This window comes from Raphanus sativus, chromosome 4 (assembly GCF_000801105.2).
Source record: "Raphanus sativus cultivar WK10039 chromosome 4, ASM80110v3, whole genome shotgun sequence".
NCBI classification, from domain to species: Eukaryota; Viridiplantae; Streptophyta; class Magnoliopsida; order Brassicales; family Brassicaceae; genus Raphanus; species Raphanus sativus.
In genome coordinates this window covers 6,750,959-6,769,453 of record NC_079514.1, presented here as the reverse complement: position 1 = coordinate 6,769,453, position 18,495 = coordinate 6,750,959, and the positions used below count along the sequence as shown (strand labels likewise).

General features: G+C 37.0%; 4 protein-coding genes and 1 pseudogene across 6 annotated transcripts; 2 read left to right on the top strand and 3 right to left on the bottom strand.

The window, feature by feature from the left end:
* Nucleotides 1-19: 19 nt before the first annotated feature.
* LOC108852311 (transcription repressor OFP5) lies at nt 20-1,335 on the top strand. Its single transcript, XM_018625813.2, has one exon. It carries the CDS (start codon nt 209-211, stop codon nt 1,208-1,210), a length of 1,002 nt encoding a protein of 333 aa, XP_018481315.1. The 5' UTR covers nt 20-208; the 3' UTR covers nt 1,211-1,335.
* Nucleotides 1,336-2,293: 958 nt separating this feature from the next.
* LOC108853250 (cytosolic Fe-S cluster assembly factor NBP35-like) lies at nt 2,294-3,851 on the top strand. Its single transcript, XM_018626687.2, has 3 exons — nt 2,294-2,451; nt 2,578-2,685; nt 2,767-3,851. The coding sequence occupies exons 1-3, from the start codon at nt 2,415-2,417 to the stop codon at nt 3,693-3,695; spliced, it is 1,074 nt and encodes a 357-aa protein (XP_018482189.1). The 5' UTR covers nt 2,294-2,414; the 3' UTR covers nt 3,696-3,851.
* A 157-nt stretch (nt 3,852-4,008) lies between these two features.
* Nucleotides 4,009-4,874, bottom strand: LOC130494593 (heat stress transcription factor A-4a-like; annotated as a pseudogene).
* Nucleotides 4,875-5,109: 235 nt separating this feature from the next.
* LOC108850123 (uncharacterized) lies at nt 5,110-12,026 on the bottom strand. Of its 3 annotated transcripts, none has more exons than XM_057006991.1 (5): nt 11,145-12,026; nt 5,972-6,264; nt 5,649-5,885; nt 5,421-5,575; nt 5,110-5,337 (listed from the first exon to the last, which is right to left on the bottom strand). In XM_057006991.1, the coding sequence occupies exons 2-5, from the start codon at nt 6,201-6,203 to the stop codon at nt 5,203-5,205; spliced, it is 759 nt and encodes a 252-aa protein (XP_056862971.1). In that variant the 5' UTR covers nt 6,204-6,264; nt 11,145-12,026; the 3' UTR covers nt 5,110-5,202. The 3 variants fall into 3 exon arrangements, with proteins under 3 accessions (XP_056862971.1, XP_056862970.1, XP_056862972.1); XM_057006990.1 differs by having other exon boundaries at nt 5,972-6,254; XM_057006992.1 differs by having other exon boundaries at nt 5,972-6,254; nt 11,151-12,026.
* A 3,774-nt stretch (nt 12,027-15,800) lies between these two features.
* LOC108855634 (heat stress transcription factor A-4a) lies at nt 15,801-17,805 on the bottom strand. The gene is made up of 2 exons (XM_018629500.2): nt 17,016-17,805; nt 15,801-16,926 (listed from the first exon to the last, which is right to left on the bottom strand). The coding sequence occupies exons 1-2, from the start codon at nt 17,238-17,240 to the stop codon at nt 15,991-15,993; spliced, it is 1,161 nt and encodes a 386-aa protein (XP_018485002.1). The 5' UTR covers nt 17,241-17,805; the 3' UTR covers nt 15,801-15,990.
* Nucleotides 17,806-18,495: the final 690 nt, after the last annotated feature.

Genomic DNA, 18,495 nt, shown 5'->3' with positions numbered 1-18,495 from the left:
TAAAAGCCTAAAAGTGGTCACATGATTCTTCAGGCAGGTCTGGTTCTCTTTTTTTTTTTTTTCAAACTGCAACTCGCATTTACCCCTTAAGACAACATCTTTTTCATCTCCCTATTAAACACAAAGACCTAACCATATAACAACAGTAGCCTCTAGATACATCCCTTAGGAAAACACAAGAATTTTTCAGATTCTTATATCATTTGGAATGATGAAATGGGGAAAAAAGAAACCTGTTTCATCTTCTTCTTCTTCAGGGTTGTCTCGGGCTCATCCTGTTTCTTGGTTTTCAAAGTTGAGTGGTTCTTCTGACTTGAAACCTGTAAAAGAGAAGAAGCCAGATGATGAAGCTAGCCAGAAGATGTCTGCAAAAGCTTCCTTGAGTTCTACGAAACGTAGAAATGATATTCATGAGAGCAACAAAAGGTTACAGAGAGTATCAGCAGAAAAGGAGAACGCTGCAACAAGATCAGCAAATATGGAATCAAATGAGAAGCTTGAAGAGATTATGAGCAGTGTCAGGAAGAAAGAAAGAGATTTCCAAAGAGAGACACGTAACTTTCAGGAAGTAGAGGCAATGGACAGAGACAAAGGAACTGTGATCATGACGCCAAGAGTTCATGTGAACAGAGATAAGCAGAGATGCGAGAGGCGTGACCAAAAGCTTCTTGAACAAAAGCCAAAGAGACCAGAACAGGACGCAGAGGTCAAGATGAAAAAAACAGCTAGAAGGACACGTACAAGTAACAGTAGAGAGACTCTTGTGGCTCACCAGTGGCAGCATCTCAAGGAAATAAAACTAAGAGAAGTGAAGCTGAAGGCAGACAAGCAGAGGAAATCTATGTACCTAAGAAGGGAGCTAGGAACAAAAGAAAAGAGCAAGGTTAGAGTTTTTTCACCAAGATCATCTGAAAAATGCAGAGTTAAAGCTATTGAAGACTTGAAGAAGGCTAAGCTGAGAGCGAGGGAGCAACAAGAGCTAGATGGAGGGATGGAGAATGAAAGCTTTGCAGTGGTGAAATGCTCGAGCGATCCTCAGAAGGACTTTAGAGATTCAATGATTGAGATGATCACGGAGAATGGTATCAATCACCCTGAAGAACTCAAAGAGCTTCTGGTTTGTTATCTAAGACTCAATAGTGATGAGTATCATGACATGATCATCAATGTGTTTCAGCAGGTGCATAATGATTTATTGATGTTGGTGTAGAATAGTAATATAAAGACCAATGGATGATTTAATTATTAATAGTTTACACTTTCTAAGATGTAATTCTGATAATTTCATACTTCTTGGTTATAACGAAAACTGATAGCAAGTCTTTTAGTGGTTTATTAGTCCTTCACCAGCTGAGAACTCATGAACAGCACCGTCGACTTCAGTCATGCTACATCCAGGCTTCTTGCTTACTCTTTGTGCTCTCACCTCCATAACAGTATCCCATCTTCCACTAGCGGCATGCAAGTTTGACATCTGAACATAACCTCAAGTCTCGCCTGGATTCAGCTCCAGAAACAGAGGGACTATATAAAATCGTGATGCCTTAAATGACATGTTCTTTTACTTAGAGTACCTTTATTGCAAAGGTTCTTAACATTGAGTATCTCACAAAGATTAAAACAGACCATTATATTTCAATGAGTGAGGTTTTTTATGGTGAGATACTCACTCAAAAGCATCTCAAAATAGTCCTAAGAGCATTTCCAACCACACTTCATAATTTACTCCAAAATTAAAAATAGAATTGAAAATAGAGTGAAAAATGGAGTGATGACCAAAAAATAAATGGAGTAATGATTTTATTTTTTGTTCATCACTTTATTTCCCACTCCATTTCTAATTCTATTTCTCAATTATGGAGTAAAATATAGAGTGGGCTTGGAGATACCCTAAGAATATTTGTAATGGAAGTGTTCTTATGCTGAGGACCAATAAAAAGCAAAAAAAAAATACAGATTTTAAGCATAACTGCATGAGCTTGTTAAATCACCAAAACAAATTGCATGCCAACATCAGGTTTGTGCATAGAGGTTGCTGTTTTACTCTTATTCAGTATTTGAATAATTAGCTTTTAGTAGCATGTCTTGTCCCATCTCTTAATCTTCTGGTTTAGTATTTTTTAATCATATACGAAAATCAAACTACCAAAACTTAATCAATTTATATAATTACATCATTAACGAAGAAAACATTTATTAGTTTTAATTTTGATTTCCTTTTTATTTACAAGAAATTTGACAATTGTCTAGAAAACACTTTTCCTTTTTTAATTTGTTGACTTACTAATTCTTTTTAGGGCTTCTTTTGAATGGGTATATGTACGCATATTTGTTGAAAGCTATCATGTTTGGCTAGAATATATAACGCGGGTTTCACAACTTTGTAAGGAACCAATCAGACATCACAACTCGACATGGATAAAGGAGAGATTCCAGAGAACGCCAACGAGCGTAAGCAAATATCAATCCACTCTTTCAGTTTCTTTTTTTTTTTTGCTTGAGCTAATCATGGGTTCTTTATTCTATGTTTTAACCTAATTATTGCGTATTGTTCTATGTTATGCATGGTGATAATAGATTGCCCAGGTCCCCAAGCCGAAACTGCTGGAAAGTCAGAGTCTTGCGCAGGTTGCCCTAATCAACAAGCATGTGCCACTGGCACTGCTCCTAGTGGACCTGATCCAGGTTCAAATCTACCTTGTGACAGTTAGAACACTTATCTGTTTAATACTAATGTGATATTAATTAAGTGATATCTTGGTTCAGATTTGGTAGCTATAGCTGGAAGAATGGCTAACGTGAAGCACAAGATACTGGTTCTTTCTTGCAAAGGAGGGGTTGGTAAGAGCACATTCTCAGCTCAGCTCTCGTTTGCCCTAGCAGGAATGGACCATCAAGTAGGCCTGCTGGACTTAGATATATGCGGGCCAAGCATGCCCAAAATGTTAGGACTCGAAGGGCACCGGCTCTACCATGGCAACTACGGATGGACCCCGGTTTATGTGGAACGCAACCTCGGTGTCGTGTCCATATCTTTCACGCACTCCGAGTCTGATGATGAGCCTGCCATCTGGAGAGGTCCACGCAAGGACCGTCAAATCAAAGAGTTTTTGCAAGAAGTTCACTGGGGAGATCGTATTGATTACCTTGTGGTTGATACCCCACCAGGCACCTCAGACGAACACATCACCATCGTCAATTGTCTTAAAGACACGGGGATCGATGGTGCTATCATCGTTACAACTCCCCAGGAAGTAGCAATGGCCGACGTTAGAAAGGGAGTGAGCTTTTGCAAGAAAGTTGGGGTCAATGTGCTAGGAGTGGTAGAGAACATGAGTGGTTTAACTCAACCGTTGAGTGATGTCAAGTTCATGATGCTGACGAGAGAGACCGGCTCCTCCGTTGACGTGACGCAAGACATGATCTCTTGCGTAAGAGAAAATGCACCAAAGCTTCTTGATGGCGTCTTTGCATGGAGCCAAGTGTTTGAGAGCAGCGGAGGAGGTGCAGAGAGAATGTGTGAGGAATTGGGAGTGCCGTTTCTAGGGAAAGTTCCTTTGGATCCACAGCTCTGTAGAGCAGCCGAACGAGGTAAGTCATGCTTTGAGGGTAACAAGTGTGCTGTCAGCGCGCCTGCTCTTAAGAGCATCATAGAGAAAGTTGTTGCGTCCATAAAGATGAAGGAAGAGACATGAGTGGAGGAGAGAACAAACAGACCCCATAAATCAATGTGACAGCAGCGCTTTTTTTTTTTCTACATATAAGTGACCAAAAAAGGTGTTTTATGAAAGTTTATATGCATTACTTCACATGTCGGAAAAGACTTTTAGTGTGAGATTTTTGAACCACAACGTCTTTTGTTTAACTCTAGATATAAAACAAATCGATGAACGACAGAGAGAAACTGAAACAAGAATTAGATTTAACCGAAATCGAATCTAAATAGGTATATGTACTGAAGAAAATCTAACTAGTGAAGCACGTCATCTCAACATGAATCTACACATGTTAGGTAACTGTATTTACATTCCTCGAGTTGCACCAACATTTCTCACTCCGATCTTCAGCTTTCTCTGATTGAACTTCCCGTTGCTCGGTTGAGCCAGGGTTCTCTGTCAAAAGCTGCTGCCAGAAGACATCATATGCTCCTGCTGCTGGAGCAAGAGAAGCAGGAGCAACAGTGTTCTGTTCTTTCGAAACATCAGGCTCAGAGTTCATGTCAATGGTCCTTGGAGAAGGAGGAGATTTAAGACATACTTAGCTGAATGCAAGAAAGAGAAGGCTTTTCAGGACAAGTAGATGATTTATTGTTCCATACTCCCACAAGAATCCGATACAAAATTCTACCAATAACTGTTCCACCTGATGCTCTGTGGCATCATGTGAAGAATGGCTTGTAGAACGTTCCTCTCTTACAAGTCACAACAAAATATGTCTGGTTCTCTTCCAACATCGTTCTAATCCGACGACCCTAGGGAACCTTCTTTTCCTCTCGTTTGTTTCGGAAAGACACGGTGATAGATTCAGAGCAAGCTCTGGTTTCTCAAGTACTTGTGAGACACATGAAACCATTGTTTTCTGACGCTTCTCCATGTGAAATGAAGTAACTGATCTTTGAGTTTCTTACCTATGAAATATAACGACCACTTAACAACGATTGTTTACAACGACTTTCTGACAAAATAAAGTATACGTCTATTTTAACACGAATCTGATCACAACGACAAATGTACGATGATTCTTCTGTAATGTCAAAAGATCAACTGTGACTTACGATTCTTTGTTAATTCATGTTATATGTATTTTTCTTGTAGTAATATCGCAAAAGGTAAAAGATTAATGCTAAAATATGATTAAATTGCACATTGACTCATAATCGTACTAAACAGAAATTCATTAAATATAATATATAATATAAAAAAACACCATTCAGTTTAATTTAAATATAAACAAGCATTGATTCGAGAACAAGCAAGATAGACTAGAAAGGAAGATACAAGCGAGCGAGCTTCACATTAGTAAAACACAATATCAACGTCTGGTAAAACGTAATGATCTTGGGAGAAAACCCTTCTGGGGTGCTTTCTTCATACGTTTGGTCTTGGGAGGATATCCTACCTACAACATGTATATTATATCCTTTTCAAAAAAAAAACATGTATATTATATGAAATGAAACATTGAGTATTTGGACATATCTATTTACATTTTTCTCTGTTGAGAATCTATATATATCATTAAGAAGAAGAAAAAACTTGCCTTAGCATGGTACTTGGATATTTTATATAGCATATGCCGGCGAGGGGCGGATTGAGAATGCGAAGTCATTCTGTGCTCCTGTTTTGACAACGAGTAGGAAAGAGTTTAAATAGGTTGTTGCTCAAATGGTTAGACAATCTATTGATACAGAGGATGCGTACCTCCTTTGTATGTTCTTTACTTGCGAGGTGCTTCTTGAAAGCATCCAGGCTTTTGCAATCCGAGTAGCACAATTTGCAAGAAAACATACCGGTAGATGCAACAACCATTTCACTTCCACTGCACTTGTGAAAAATGTGTCTTTTTGTCTCTGAAACTGGGGAGGGGAAAAAAGGCTCAGATTAATTAGTTTGGTGGTAGTGTAGTAGTGGGAAGAAGAGAGAACAGACCTGCAAGTAAGCTATCCCAGAGCCACTCTGCAGAAGTGACCAGGACTGGCATTTCAAAAGGCCTAACTGAATAAGCCAAAAAACACTTATAGTTACTCTCTTGTAGAGCAGCGCAAAAAAGTGATGAACGGGACTTGCTGGAAGCCACTTCATCAGATATGATCATAATTGAAGCCGGAGCAGGATTATCAACTTTCCATGCCTCAAAATCTGAAGTCATGCTACCGTATTCGACCCCTGTTTCACAACAAAGGAGACCATTTCAGTGGGGATATAGTTGAAAACTATAAACCCTAACTATTATAACAGGAAAAGGGACTAACAGGGAAGGATATGTGCAAAATCGACACCAGTAGAAGAGAGCGCTAGAAGATGGTGATCAGGGGTTTCGTTTTGGTTGGCATAGGCAGTGATGGAGACAGGACCAGTGTAGCCTAGTTCCTTTAACGCCCTTTCTATACTTGGACGGACCCGACGAGCATCATACCCCTCCGGAATCGGACAGTCCTTCATGTCCCACCACACATGTATTTTAGCGCGCTGTCTTCGCAGCATCGTTCCCCGACATCATCTCAAACAAAGCTCACACACAAGTCCTCCATCCCCCTACGTAGTACTAAGAGTTTCGTTTATATACACCAAACTAATGGCCATAATTGAAACCTAGTATTGGTGTGGGCTTACTCACCAAATACGGATCTTGTAAAAGTTTCAGGGAAAATTGGAAATTTAGGATAAGTTGTGAAGGTGATAATTTATTTTTACTTTCTGCTTTTTATTTCAGTAAAATCAAATAAGATTTTTTCATTAAAAATATTAATCAAAAAGATTAGAAGTGTTGTGAAAGTGTATTTTATTATTGAATCAAAGTGTTCCTTATATAGGAAATACATGGCGACATTGACCTAAATACAATGGGTCAAACGGGCCAAGACTACAAGTAAATATCTAATGGGCTGGACATCCATAAACATAATATTCATAACACTCCCCCTTGAATGCCATAACCATATAGAGCTTGTAGTGTGCTTAATGTTGCCTCATTAAAACCTTACCCAGAAAACCCAGTGGGACAAAACCGAAGTGAAGGAAAAAGAGTACAACACCCACTACTCCCCCTGTTCTGGACCTCCGTTCTTCAAGTTTGGCGCATGGACACTCTGATGGTTTAGCTTCATGGGTGCCAAATCTTGACCTGGTCCTTCTGTTGCCACGTCCCAAACGGATAGGTAGACTTCATGAACGTGTAGTTGGTGTAGACATGGTGAAGAAGTCGGCTAACATTTCTCATGACTGAACTTGTAGTACTTTGTGCTTCTTCATCATTCTCCAAATGTGTATAACCTGTTTGAGACCTTGTATAAACCTGTAACATTTATCAAAACCAAACAATCCCTTTTTTTTGGGTTTGGTTAGTATAAATCAATCTCAAACTTTTAGTTCCTTAGAAGGTAACTTAAGATATATTGATCATGTCCCATTGTCTCATGTTCCGACATGCCAAACTTGTCCAAGTAAAGGTGCCAGTGGCACTTATAGCAGGGGGACGTGTATGGCTTTAGTATCAATGTCTTATGGTCTGAACATATCCATAAAACTTATCCGACCTAGTATGGCTTTTCCACATCAAGGCGCCAATCATACCAATACATTGCACTTTGGTCGGATGTGCATAAGCCTTAAAAGTACTTACATAAAGTCTTTCCTGGACCAAGGACACATGCCTTGTCCATAGCCATACCACGATCTGAATATAGTGGTTACTAGAACCAGTTTAATCGGAACATGATCGAACTAGGTCGGACGTGATCCTAGTTGATATGGATCTTTGGTCGTGAATCTGATGGATTCATCCTCTTATTCTCTTTTGACCATATCACATTCTATTCTCGGTACTTTGGATCATAGATCTCAATACATATTCATGGCTATCATCTCCACTATAGATCATTGTATTCTTATCATAGCCTGTCCAAGAATCAGTCGATCTAATCATCATTTCTTTAAGTATGAACACAAGGAATTTCCTTCATAATATATGCATGGACTGTTCAGAGACGTTCTTATAGAACTCATTTCACTAAGTATTACTTAGTCTTATCCTTTACATGCATTATATGCTTTATATGCATCTGCTTTTCGTTTCAGTCCATGAATAGCTTAGGAACTAAACTATTCTATGAGAATTTCTTTTCTCATCTTTCTGATACTTTTATCATTTCTTTATCCAGTGATCAATCATGCTGCTTACTACATTTCTCTTTTCTTATATTCAGACCTTTATCACTTTCGGATTTGTAGTAGCATCCACCACATAGGAGTATATCTCCTTATAATCTGTTCCTTGGTCTCTGTGAGTATCCTTGTATAATCAAGCCATTCCTTGAATGCTTTAAATAGGAATATGAACACCTTAGTCCATGTCTCACGATTTCTTTTCCTTTCCCACACAGGACCCATTTTTCACTGGTTTTATCTTATCAGATGGTGTTTCTATATATGGCCAATACACCCATCTCTTTTATAGATTCTTTGAATCTTTCTTAAACCCCCACAATTTCTTTTATTCTATGAATGCATTCTTGTATTCTCGTGGGTTCTGATCCTCGCTTATATCTTTTAAACTCAAGTGCTATTTTCTTATGCATCTTTATCTTTTGTGTATGTATGTGTCGACACTTCTTTTATAGTGTTCCATTGTGTTCCAGACATGAATTAATCGATTAGAGATTTCATTCTTACTAAGAACCTTTATTACCTTGCAGTTTGGCGTCCCAAACTACATGGTCTGGTATCTTAGATGTTCAGCTGCGCAGCCTTATCTAAATGTCTGGTCTGGTTTCCCTTATGACCTCGGATATGTCATTTATTTGCACCTTTCTTTTTATTTCCGAGGTTCCTTATCTTATGGAACATATTGGTCTATCTTTAGACTCTATAGCAACTTGATTATGTCTCTTCTATGACATTAATTTCGTGGTGCTTAAGCTGGTATGACTTAGTCATTCTTTTTATTTTCTTTTCGGGTCTAATCTGTCTGGCATTCTTTTAGCTAGCTTTGTATGATCTTTCTTTGGACGTCTTAAATCATATTCTCTGGTCCGAGGATCTTGCCAAGAAAAGGATGGTTAATACCATTCCATTTCTCTTTATCTTGTACCAGCTTATTTCTTTCTCCCCCTGATGTTGGATAGTCGGATTCATCATGTAATCCGTAAATCTGGCCTTAATCTGATCACCCATATTTTGGCTCAAGGTCTCTTATAAAATCGTGGGAGGAAGACATTCTCATATCCAACATATATTTCCAATCTTATTTCATCTTCTTATGAGGTTCCATCCTAGATGGCACATATTATTGATGTACCACAGGAGTGTCATTTCTCCCCCTCATGAACATGCTTATAAATATTTTAGATGCTTGGAACATTATAGTCTATGGAGTTTTCCTTGTGTACATGTTACACAACGTGAGATTCTATGGGATAACTCTTTGTGTTTTTTCGATATCAATCTTTTGCATCAATTTTAAAGACTTGGATGGCTAGTCCAGTCATGCCATAAAGTGTATAAAATTTCGTAGGTCAACCTATCTGGTTACCTAGGCCTTTTCCCTTTATCATACTGATCTTTTAGCATAGTTTAGATCAGTCGGGAGTACAGTCTCGACCATTTTTATGCCTTGGACGATTTTATCTTTGGGGAAGCTTTGTGTCCTTTGTTTCCTTTTGCCTATTGTTTTATTTGTAAACCATTCTTATAATAATTCAATGGGTCACGAATTCCTTGAATTCTTGGGTGAATAAAATGCCCTTTAGGCACTGCCCTGGCCGTAGGTCTGTATTGACTATACTCTCAATTTGTATTGATTTTAAATTTTAAAATCATGCATTAGATTTATCAAGTATATAAATCAGACAGAGGGCTTATAGTGTGGACATGTGCAATCGGATTTGTCCACAAAGATGTCTAAAAGGAGGCTTACTTATAGTATGGACATGTACAACGGAATTTGTCCACACTGCTCCCTCATGGACATACTATAATTCTTACCCCAATGATTCCCTACTCCATATATGTGGCACACTTACTTGGTCGAGTGTTGTGGTATCGAAATACTACTGCGGACTGATCCTTGACCACGACCATGGTAGGAACCACGACCACGGTTATTGTGGTTTCCATGTCCACGGTTGTTCGAGTTATAATTGCTTCGACCACGGCCTGAATGGGATTGATATCCACGGCCTGTACCATAGTTATTCTCGTGACCATATGAGGTGAATTGATCACGCCCATGTCTTTTCCATCCACCACGGTCATAGCCGTGTGGTTTAACCGTGGACATGGTTAATTTTCTTTGGGTTCTTTCTCCCCCTTTTCAGCCTTACTGGCTTCAGGGAATGGGTTTGATCCAGGATGTCTCAATTATTTTGCTCATCTAGAAATAGAGTTTATCATCCTGATCATTATTGCCATGTATCTATTTCGGTCATTTTCATTATTATTCTCGATTATACATTCATTGACAATCATTGTGTCTAATGCTTTATTGAAAATCTTTATATACTCTGATATATCACTCAATGCTCAATGCTTAGTTTTTCATACAGTTTGCATACATTTAAAATCCAATGGTAATGCAAACAAGCAATGCGTTCATACTCATATCAAGTCATACGGCTTTATCAAATAAACTCATGATCAGTCAAAAATGATCTTAGTTAGCAATATATATATGATCATGCGGCCTGAGTATGATGCAAACAATTCTAAACATTAGATATGATCTATATGCAGCCAAGGTTATAATGCAACAATTTTTTTTTTTTTTTTTTTTTAACATACAATTTCTTTATGAAAAAAAAATCATATCAATGCGGTTTTAATCAATCATAAACATTTAATCGAATTTTAACATGGATCTATCAATCCTAAACATTCAATTGCAATTGATCACATAGTCTCAGGATGAACAGTAAAATTCTATTCAGTTCAGTTGATTTATATCAAGCAATATTATCAATATGCAATCGGTTTAAAACAATGAAACAGATTAGGTTTAATCATAACTATTGATTCCTAACTCAGATTCAATCAAATTCTGTTTTAAACAATCAGCTTAAATAAATTAAACAAACAAACAGATCAAGCAATCATTCAAATTTGATTTTAAACCATAGTTCGATCAAAATAAATTTTAGGGTTTTGATCAATTTCTTGCATGACATGTAATATATATATATATGTATGCGGCTAGGATTTTAATTTTTGATCATTTAGATCATCAGGATTTTGAGATTCAAAACCTATTAAGGTTTTGATTTTAATAGATCAAACAATCTTAATGGGGATATCGAACTTAAGATAATGAGCTTCGATTTACTCATAGGGATTCATCTATTATCCTAGCTTTGCGATTAGGATTTTATAGTTTCAATTTATTTCAAGCAATCCAAATTCAATTATGGATTCTCTATTAGAATTTAGAATTACCTCAACCTTATGTAGGGTTGAATGGTCCACCAAAAAAGGAAGGACCACTAGCTGATCGACCTTGAGATTGTTGGTTCATGGCCGCGGTATCTGTTCGCGAACAGCTGTGTGCTTACATCGTTGAACAAACATAAGGAGTATTAGATAACATGAACATGAAACATGATAATCTAAACAAGATATCATAAAACAACTAAGGAATGATAAACTTAGCTTTCACAAGATTTGAATTTGGCTAGAAAAATTTGTTGGTTCGGATTAGGGTTCCAAAGACCAAGACGGCGCCGCGTACTGTTTCTGCGAGTGAAGGCGCGTCAGAGTTCAGATCGTTGTGATGTTTGCACCGGTGTATTCCTCTCGTCAAGGGCTTCACGTCGATATGTGGATCATCGTCTGATTCTTCAGGGTTAGAGAGATATATCGATTTTAAGTCGCGCCGTTTTTGGGTTTATGTTTGACGGATCTAGGGTTTTAGGGAACTTGATGGTGCGTATTGAAATAGAGCCTGAGGACGCGTCTGAGATCAGATCAACACGAGGTTGACGGCGTTGGATTCGTCTCGTCGAGGGCTTCAATTTGATATATGGCTTGTCGTCTGGGTCCTTTCGGTTTGAGAGAAGGATCGATTTGAAGTTGCGCCGGAATTAGGGTTTTGAAGCAATTGGCGGCGCCTGTTGAAACGGAGCGTGACGGTGCGTCAGAGCTCGGATAGACACGAGGTTGACGGCGTTGGATTCGTCTCGTCGAGAGCTTCATTTTGGTATATGGCTCGTCGTGTGGATCCTTACCGTTTGAGAGAACGAGCGATTTTAAGATGCGCCAGAAATTAGGGTTTTGAAGGTGAATTTTGGTAGCTCGGGTTTTAGGGTCTATCGTGCTGATAACGTGTTGTGAAAGTGTATTTTATTATTGAATCAAAGTGTTCCTTATATAGGAAATACATGGCGACATTGACCTAAATACAATGGGTCAAACGGGCCAAGACTACAAGTAAATATCTAATGGGCTGGACATCCATAAACATAATATTCATAACAAGAAGTGCATACATTTTCAACTTTTTTTTGTTTTTTATTTTGGTGTTTGTTCTTATTCTCTGGATTCCTTTTCTTCTTCTTTTTCTTCTTTAGTTTCTTTTTTTTTTAAGGTTTGCTTAGAAGATTCAGATCTTTCATCTTCTTCCCTATCTTGTAAAAGTCCAGGGAAAATGAGAAATATAGTATAAGTTGTAAAGGTGATAATTTATTTTTACTTTTATGCTTTTTATTTTAGTAGAATCAAATAAGAGTTTTTTTTGCAACTATCAAATAAGAGTTTTTCAGTAAATATCAATATATATTTTACAAATTGATCTTGAAAGTAGTTAAGTAATCCAAGCAAGCTATTGTGTTACACTCTTTAGTTCTTTAAGCAAAATTTCATCTTCCTTAGTCATGATTAGAGCTGCCTTCCTCTTCAACCATTTTTTTCTTTCTTTCAGTCTTTTTTTACTCTCCGGTTCCTCTTCCTCTTCATATTTTTCTTTTTTAGTTTCTTCTTCTTTCAAGATTTGCTGAGAGGATTCAGATTTTTCTTCTTCTTCCCTATCTTCTAGCTTTCTCTTATTATTTTCCTTTTTCCCTTCCGGATCGGCCGTCATCTTGTGTGAGTGAGTATGTTCTAAATTTTGTTTTAGAAATTTGAAAATGATATATTTATATGACGCCATGTAGTCGACCCTTAGTAATTAGGGACAAAAGTAATGACAATTTCAATCTCTTAATCACGAATGTTTGTCTTAAACCTCAAAAATCTAATATTCATGTTATACTAATAATGTTTATGCACAAAAAACGTATTTATTTCTTATTTCTTATTGGCCAACAGAATTGCTATCTACACCCTTGATTATTTTTAATTTAATGGTTAATATTTCTCTTTTCTCTTTTCCTATCTCCTCCCTTCAGATTTGTTTTCTTCCTTCACATTGAACTTATTTTGTCTCCTATTCTCTCATTGAACTTATTTTGTCTCCTATTCTCTCCTCCTCTCTTCCACGCTTAGATCATATTCTACTTCTTCATCATTTGTCTCATCTCCTTATTCTTACACTTACTTTCTCAACTGCAAATGTAATCCTATTATTTCTACTGTTCACCTCATCGTCTTATATTTACGGCTCACGGATTTTCATTCTATAACCACCGGTCAACGCTATATATCTAACAAACACGTGAAGGTCAAGTAAGCATGTGTATCCTTTTAGACGAAGCTTCCTTTGAATCATATTGAAGAGTCCAAAAGTGGGAAGGTGTATGTTTTCATAATCCAAGCAAGCGATTGTATTACGACTCTTTAGTTCTTCAAGCAAAATTTCATCATCCTCAGTCAGTGTTGGATCCAATTTCGGTTGATTCTCTTAACGGGCCGCGAACCAAAAAACCGACATTGAGCACACAAGCTCAAGACAAAGTCTTCGAGGATCCAGAGATCTCAGAGAACGGTTGCAAGGACAAAGGAGCAAAGAATCTATAAAAGAAGAGGAAGAGTCGAGTAGAAGAAGACACGGAAAACCCTAGAGAGAGAGAACTCATTATTCATCGACCTCATTTCAGCTCGTTTATTGTCTTTTGTTAACTCGGTCTCGTTTGTAGTTCCCGATCTCATTTGTTTATTGTATTCAATCCTCATTAATCAATAAAAGTCCATTTTTGTTAACCGGAATCTGATTAAATCTTTGTGTTCTAAGAATATCGCTGCCCATATTAGTTCTCCCCTTTTTGTTTCACATCTCAAACACTATCAAATACTTAGAGTAGATTTTAAGATCTATAGTTAGGACTAGAGCTGCTTTCATTTTCAACTTTCTGTTCTTTTATCCTTTCTTTCCGTGTTTTCTCTTACTCTCCGGGTTCCTCTTCATCTTGATCTTCTTTTTATTTAATTTCTTTTTCTTTTAGGGTTTGCTGAGAAGATTTAGATATTTCTTCATCTTCTTCCCTATCTTCTAGCTTCCTCTTATTATTTCCTTTATTCCCCTTCTCGATCAGCCGTTATCTTGTGTGAGTGAGTGTGTTCTAGGTTTTGTTTTAGAAATTTGGCAATGATCCATTTATCTGACACCACCTTAGTAGTTAGGAACAAAAGTAATGATAATTTCAATCTGTGAACCTCAAGCAATTGGATTGTAAGCTTTGATGGAGTAATTTTATCATGCCACTTCAGAAGATAAATGTTAAAATGAGTATCTTTAAATCCAACACGGATTTAGAAAGAAAAAAATTAAAATATTTTAGCTAAGTAACTTATCATAATAGATGTTTACATTATAGATGCTGGAAAACATCTTCAATGCTTTCGAAAAATAGATGATAGTATTATCCAGTAATATTTTCCAACGCAGAAATAACTGAAACAAAAATTAGATTTAACTTAATCGAATCTAAATCTATCTTATTAAAACAGAAACATTATAACTTTTTCTAGGTGGATTTTAAAGTTGGACCTTATGTAATTAATGTCATATTAATCTACTTACTATTAGACATGCCTTTTTATAAATAATTAATATCAACCATTACCATAGTTTTTTACTTCTTACCTTATTATTATATCTACTACACATGTTTCCTTATATTGCATATATTTTACTACAAGCTAGATACATCCACTAGCATATTATACTATAAGATAGATTATTAATAATACATCTACTAACATATAATACTATACGACAGATTACTAATAATACAATATGTTATCTGTATTCATTAACTTGCATCTATCAATATTAGCAATACTATGAAGACGACTAACTCCATACTTTGAACCTATAAACCATGATATACTAATTTATAACAAAATGATATTACTGTTACAAATTAGTTTTTATAAAAATTATTTATAGCAGCAATTTGTTATATAAGATAAATTTAATCGAGACCCAAATCTTTTTTTTCCTGTTCAGAAAAAAAGAAATCTACGAATATATACTATTAAGTTAGTCAAAAATCTTCTGGATAAATAGTAAATCTCACCAACAAAAAAATGAATTAAAAATATAACAAAAGATATTATGTTTGAAATTTAGCTCACTGGGTCAGGTATAAATCTGTTCATTTCAGGTATGAGTTCTTCGAATTCTCAACATTTGGATTTAAGTAAGTATTTGATTTTTTTTGTCCGGGTCGATTTTTTTGGTTCCGGATCATTCTAACTTTTTAATATTATAAATCTTAAATAATATACAACATGTATATAAAATATGTGAATCAAAAGATAAATCCGCGCAGACGCGCGGATCATGATCTAGTAGTATGGTACTGAAGAAAATCTGACTAGTGAAATACATCATCTGCACCTGGACCGTACATGTTTAGGAAATTATTTGTAAAAAATGATCTTAGGTGGTTTATATATATTGAAAATAATCAAGTGGTGGTAATCTAGTAGTAATCATTTGGAGCTGAGCGTATCTACATTGGATCATGAATTAGATTCTGGCCACAAAATAAATTATCACTATTTAACTAGTTTGAAGTGAGTATAGTGGCCTATCTTGCAAAGTGTTTCATTGATTTTACAATTGCCCCACACATACCTCATGCCTCGTAACATTCTGCTTTTCTGCTATATGTTTCTAAATTTGCGTCAAATTTTTTGGTTAAACTTCTATAATCCTCCTGCAAGATTAATGTTATAGAGTAGTCTCCTGACATGAACTCAAAGGACATACATATGATGATGAAAGACAGACCCAAATGCTTATAACCGAAAACAAAGAAACCAACCTATAGCACAAGAAACTAAAAGAGAGAAAAAAAAAAACAGATCTAAAGTAGAGATCCTTGACATATCAACTTCTTTATCAAGAAGTCAGATGTCCAAGCTGCTCTGTAATTGTATTTACATTCCCCGAGTTCCACCAACATTTCTCACTCCGATCTTCAGATTTCTCTGATTGAACTTCCCGTTGCTCGGTCGATCCAGGGTTCTCTGTCAAAAGCTGCTGCCAGAAGACATCATTCGCTCCTGCTGCTGGAGCAAGAGGAGCAGGAGCAACACTGTTCTGTTCTTTCGAAACATCAGGCTCAGAGTTCATGTCTATAGTCCTTGGAGAAGGAGGAGATTTGAGACGTATATCGATACTTAGCTGAATGCAAGAAAGAGGAGGGCTTTCCGGACAAGTAGATGATTCATCCACATCAAGTCTCATCATGTTTCTCGTTGATTGCTGTGACATACTCTCACAAGAATCCGATACAAGATTCTCCCAAATCGCTAACGATGACTCTAACCGTTCCACCTGATGCTCCGTAGTTGCATCGTGTGAAGAAGTGCTTGTAGAACCTTCCTCTCTCACAACACCACATGTCTCTAACCCAACCCTAGGGAACCTTCTCTTCCTCTCGTTTGTTTCGGGAAGACACGGTGATAGATTCAGAGCAAGCTCTGGTTTCTCAAGTACCTGAGAGACAGACGAAACCATTGTTCTCTGACGCTTCTCCATGTGTTGTAACCGATCTTTGAGCTTCTTAACTTGCTGCTCAAACAACTCTCGTTCCTCCTCGTGTTTATGTAACTCTTCAAGCAACACTTGTTTCTCCTTTGTCAGTCTCTCGATCTGGTTGTTCATTCTCTGCCGTTCTGAATCGGTCAACGGGCTTTGCTGAGATTGGAGATTAGGTAAAGAGTGGCTGTGAACAGGTTTGCGTCTATGTATGTTCTTCATAAGATGAGGTTGGCCCCTCACGAAATCATCATTAGAAAACTCCCATTGCTCAGGATCAGCTTTTCTAAAACCCTAAAATAAAAAAAAACATTCAACAAAACTAAACTAAACAACCAAACAAAGATGATTGTATATCAATCAAGAAACAGAGCATAACTTACGTATGTGTTGAGCTGTCGGATAAAGCTTGAGAAGTTGTTGTGTTTGAAGAATCTAGGAAGAAGGTCTCTAGAAAACTCTGGAGGATTCCAAACGATGAAACTCTTGTTGCTCTGACTCCACGAGACAATTGAATCCGATGAGGAATCATCAACCATCTCGTAAGTTTTGGTGAGGAAAGGTGGGAGTGAGGTCGATGATGAACCTCCATGGTTACTCTCATCCATCTCTAAAAGCACTTCCGAGTTCCGAATCTAGTAGCTATGGATACTACAGAAGAGCAGAACTAAAAAAAACACTATAAGTTTCACGAATCAAAGATCAGAACTTTCGATTCAGTAACTCTAGAAACAGAGTGATCTCTCCAAAAACAGAGTAATTCCTCTGTTTTGCAATTGAACAGAAGCTTCTCAGAAACTCAAAACCTAAAAACCCTCTAAAACTCAAAGAATCTTGATCCCTTTTCGTATTAATCTAACCTAATCAGATAAAAGAAGAAGGAAAAAAAATAAAAACTTTGCTTCTCGAAACCTCCCTGTTTCTCGAACCCTTGTTGGACTTGTGGTATTTAATCAGACAGGAAATTTAGAAACAGCAGTTAGTTGTCTTGTTATGAATCTCTCTCTTTCTCTCTCTGGCATTATTGATGCGGAAACATCAAAGATATATCGGAAGACTCTAGTGGAGGCAGAGAAGACCGAAGAAAAGTAAACGAGTAGATTGACCCGGTGGTTTGATATAACCCACGGAAGGAAGAATCGTCAAAGCTTTTGATCCATAAACGCGTAAACAGTCCAGAGAACAAAACTAGCGATTATATATGAAATGATTCCAAAAAGGTTCGATGAAGTGCGTACGAATCGGACCACAACATCCAATTTTGCAAAGATTGGGTTTGGTGGAATTTTTATTCTTTTTTTAATTAATAAACTCTTTATGAAAGTGTCCCATGAGACTATGTGAGAGCTGTTTTAAATAGATACTATTTAATTATTATAAAAATGTTAAAATTAGTCAACGAAATGTAATTCATGCAGATCTTGTTTGTGTGTGATACAAGCATTCATGATCCTAGGAATTTTTTTTTCTGTTAACCGAATGTCTTGGTTCCACCGTAGTGGTCCAGACTAGAGACCGAATCCGTAACGGCGCGGACGCACACCCGAAGGTGGATCATGGCCAGATAGCGGTCTTCGGTCTCGGACGCTGAGATTCCGCATGTGAAATTTCCAGTGGCCGGATTTCGAATCTAGGTGGCGGAACTTACAGCCATGAGCTCTTTACTATCTGAGCTAAAAGTCCCGATTGACCCAGGAAATTTCGTTGTTATCTTTTGGTATTTATAACTTTAGAAAGTCTTTTGATATTTTCTGAGGGCACAAAATCGAAAAGTCTTGTTTGAATATTCAAATGTGATAGCATTTGGTAACCATTGTTTGAATATTCAGCTTCCAAGGCATTCCTTGCTAATTGTCTTCTTTT

Bases quoted from the DNA above. Each gene is read 5' to 3' on its own strand.
- LOC108852311 (XM_018625813.2), top strand. From the start codon at position 209: ATGATGAAATGGGGAAAAAAGAAACCTGTTTCATCTTCTTCTTCTTCA.
- LOC108853250 (XM_018626687.2), top strand. From the start codon at position 2,415: ATGGATAAAGGAGAGATTCCAGAGAACGCCAACGAGC. The intron at 2,452-2,577 runs GTAAGCAAATAT...TGGTGATAATAG, and splicing joins TCCAGAGAACGCCAACGAGC to ATTGCCCAGGTCCCCAAGCC. The intron at 2,686-2,766 runs GTTCAAATCTAC...ATCTTGGTTCAG, and splicing joins TCCTAGTGGACCTGATCCAG to ATTTGGTAGCTATAGCTGGA.
- LOC108850123 (XM_057006991.1), bottom strand. From the start codon at position 6,203: ATGCTGCGAAGACAGCGCGCTAAAATACATGTGTGGTGGGACATGAAG. The intron at 5,886-5,971 runs GTTAGTCCCTTT...GTTGTGAAACAG, and splicing joins TTTTGCACATATCCTTCCCT to GGGTCGAATACGGTAGCATG. The intron at 5,338-5,420 runs GTACGCATCCTC...TTGTCAAAACAG, and splicing joins GTAAAGAACATACAAAGGAG to GAGCACAGAATGACTTCGCA.
- LOC108855634 (XM_018629500.2), bottom strand. From the start codon at position 17,240: ATGGATGAGAGTAACCATGGAGGTTCATCATCGACCTCACTCCCACCT. The intron at 16,927-17,015 runs GTAAGTTATGCT...TTTTTATTTTAG, and splicing joins TCCGACAGCTCAACACATAC to GGTTTTAGAAAAGCTGATCC.